This window comes from Sinocyclocheilus anshuiensis, unplaced genomic scaffold (genome assembly GCF_001515605.1).
Source record: "Sinocyclocheilus anshuiensis isolate Anshui unplaced genomic scaffold, SAMN03320099.WGS_v1.1 scaffold333, whole genome shotgun sequence".
Lineage (NCBI taxonomy): Eukaryota > Metazoa > Chordata > Actinopteri > Cypriniformes > Cyprinidae > Sinocyclocheilus > Sinocyclocheilus anshuiensis.
Window position 1 is genome coordinate 1,162,172 of NW_015539871.1, and position 3,043 is coordinate 1,165,214.

The 3,043-nt window shown below is 36.3% G+C and overlaps 1 protein-coding gene across 1 annotated transcript in view; it reads right to left on the reverse strand.

Moving 5' to 3' along the window:
• LOC107685234 (retinaldehyde-binding protein 1-like) overlaps positions 1 to 2,628 on the reverse strand; it is an 8,052-nt gene extending 5,424 nt beyond the window's left edge. Inside the window, exons 1-4 of the mRNA XM_016481750.1 lie at positions 2,531 to 2,628; positions 1,726 to 1,765; positions 1,361 to 1,489; positions 1,073 to 1,277 (exon numbers count right to left, since the gene is read on the reverse strand). Of these exons, the coding sequence (XP_016337236.1) occupies positions 1,073 to 1,277; positions 1,361 to 1,489; positions 1,726 to 1,765; positions 2,531 to 2,610 (454 nt within the window). The 5' untranslated portion in view covers positions 2,611 to 2,628. The remainder of the gene's footprint in view (positions 1 to 1,072; positions 1,278 to 1,360; positions 1,490 to 1,725; positions 1,766 to 2,530) is intronic.
• Positions 2,629 to 3,043: the final 415 nt, after the last annotated feature.

A 3,043-nucleotide genomic window follows, 5' to 3' on the forward strand; every position in this document is an offset into this window, starting at 1 on the left:
GATGTTGTGAACGCGCTCAGGACAGTTGGACATTGCGGTGGATCAGATATAAATACTGTTCAGTTTCTTGCACAGACCGATCGTTTCGTGTCTTAAGACGTCAATGTATCATCACGAGCCGCAGGGTTTAATTTGGTTTTGTCTGTGTATGTTTTTTTGACTTGAAGCCGTGGAGCCCATTGACTGCCATTATATGACTGACAGACTTCAACGGTTTGAGTTAAAAATCTTCATTTGTGTTCTACTGAAGAAACAAAGTCACCTACATCTTGGATGCCCTGGGGGTAAGCAGATAAACATCAAATTTTAATTTTTGGGTGAACTATCCCTTTAAAATATCACTAACAATTTAAAAGTTATTCTTATACGTTTGCTTTATACAAATCAGACACAAAAAGACACATGAACCATGATTTTTAGAACAATACAAATGATTTTTGCTTCCTGATACAAACTATCGATCAGATGACAAAAGGCATGCAGCAGATTGGGTACAACAGCAAAGCTAATTTAGAAATGTGTGTATCAAATACAACAAAGCAGACTTTTTAGGGTTAATTTATCTAGGGTCTATTTTATAAAAGGATTTTCAGGAGCTATGAAAGAGCCATCTTTGATAACATTTCTGCATTACAAGCATGAATGTTTTCTATGGCAATAATATCAATACTGTTTCTTGTCATTCTATCTTAGTGAATGCAGCATTGCTCTTTTACAGTATTTCGTTCTGGTTCTCATGCATTGAAAGGTTCAGTCATGTGTGCGTGTGTGTTTGCCATGTTTCTGTGGGCCGTGCATGTGTATTAGAAATTTCAGTGTGTGTGAAATACACAGAACATCAAAGCCCAGCCTGTCTGCCTGTTCTCAGAGAACGGGAGCCTGCCCTATTTCTGCACAAAGGCTCTCTTTGAAAGTTTCGAGAAAGCCCCAATTAAAGCATAGAATTTCTCCCTGTCCCAGAGCCTGAGGATGCATAGATGAAGACAAAAGCATGTTTAGATGACCGCAATGACTCGGCCTAGCAGGAAAACAATGGGGCTGCGTCATAAATGCCTTTAATAAAATGCTTTACCTTTCATAAGCTCGTGTGCTCTTGTCACATCAAACTTTCTGGCACGTATGAATCTCAGAAGAAGGGAATCGGGTTCATTCTCAAATTTTTCTTGCACAGCTTTGGCCAGATCGTCCCCTCCGCTTGCCTTTTCTTTTATCATGGCCCTCAATTCCTTTATAGAAGACACTTTCCTCTCCTCCGTTTCATTCAGTTCATCTTTAGCCTTTGAGAGAGGAAGATGAATTTACATTTATGTGTGACTAAATGATATACTGTAAGCTTTATAGTAGAATATAATAGTGATACCTTCTGTTTAGTGTGATCCGGCAGTTTCTTACAGGGTCCGTAAACCGGCCCGTGGTCCTTAACGCTCAGATGGTCGAGTTTAGTGCGTAACGCCTGCTCCTCCTCGGACACCATACAAAATGTTCCGGTCTAATGGGATGGAAATGAAAAGAACGCGTTATATTATGTGCCATGCTTGACAGAATCACAGACAAGAGGGTTTAAAGAGAACTAATCCTGTGTCTACTGTGGAGACCCCCAAATCTATTGAATAATCCCCATCACATGACCTACTGAAACACCTTGAGAAACAAGAGATTAGTTCATCCCACCGACTGCATTTAACCATAGAGGTTATTATGGAAGCTGAAAGAGAAGTTACTTACAGCAGCCATGATGCTGAGATCCTCCAGTGGCTGAATGGAATCTAAAAAAATAAGAAATCATATTTCACTGTCTATATTTAGATTTAATTATAATATTAGTTGTAATATATTCTGAATCAAAATAAAGTGTAAGACAGTAAGTTGCATGTAGATTCTTTTGCTTGTAAAAATAAAACAAAATACTGAATTAATGTGAGACTGGTCATGGGAAAGCATGTGCATCATTTATATTAAATTATTTAGTTGTCCTCATTTGGATAAAAGTGTCTGCTAAATGTAAATGTAGTTAAAATTTTGCAGTTTTAGTCTATGTTAAACTTGATGTAAACATAAAAACAGAACATTCCAGGATTCGCTAATGCATTATATAATTAATTACGATAAATAATTATTTAACAAAATTTTACCTGCAAATGTAAATTAGTCTATTTAAAACTCCATTTTACTTTTTTCTCAAGTGAACACTGGCTTGACAATATTTAGTTTAAAAAGCCTCTAATTTGAAAATTGATAGATAGATAGATAGATAGATAGATAGATAGACAGATAGATAGACAGATAGATAGATAGATAGAGAGATAGATAAAACTGTGATTTTCCTCTGAGACAATTACAACAACTGAAATATTATATGATAAAGCTAAACATCTGTATTCGGTCAATTAATAAATGAGTGATGCAACTAAAAGCTTGTTTTAAGTATCAGTCAATGTGCCCTGAATTCAGTCCCAGCATCCTCTTAGTCTGTCAGCTTTAAAACAGAGCAAGCATGCAGCATTAATAAGCCTCAGAGGCTGTGACTTACCTCAGCCGAGGGAGATTGAGAAGTGCGGGGCTGGAGGCTGGAGACGAGGGGTGCAGGCGGATTAACCTGTCACACCCCATAACTCATAACACATTCATCCCATCTACATAATAAACATTCACCAGGGGAGGGACTGAACGCAACCGACCTCAAAACATCTCCATAAAAGAGTGTGCACTGAACTCAGTGCTAAGATTTTTGCTTTGTTTTGTATGTAATTGAGTGTATGATTGTGTTGAGGTCAGAAAAATAGTATGCCAGTGTTTGTATAGTAACTTTTATTAATAAATAAGAAACATTGTATAATGCAGAACAGATCAGTATTTCATGTAGTCACACATGATTTAGAAAATGTGAATTCAGGTTTAATTTCTAGCTATTTGAATGTATATTTACTAATATCTGTAGTCAGTGGGGCAAAAAAACAAAAACAAAATTAAACAAGATTATTTTTCTTACCCCATATATATATATATATATATATATATATATATACAGCGCACAGCATAAATG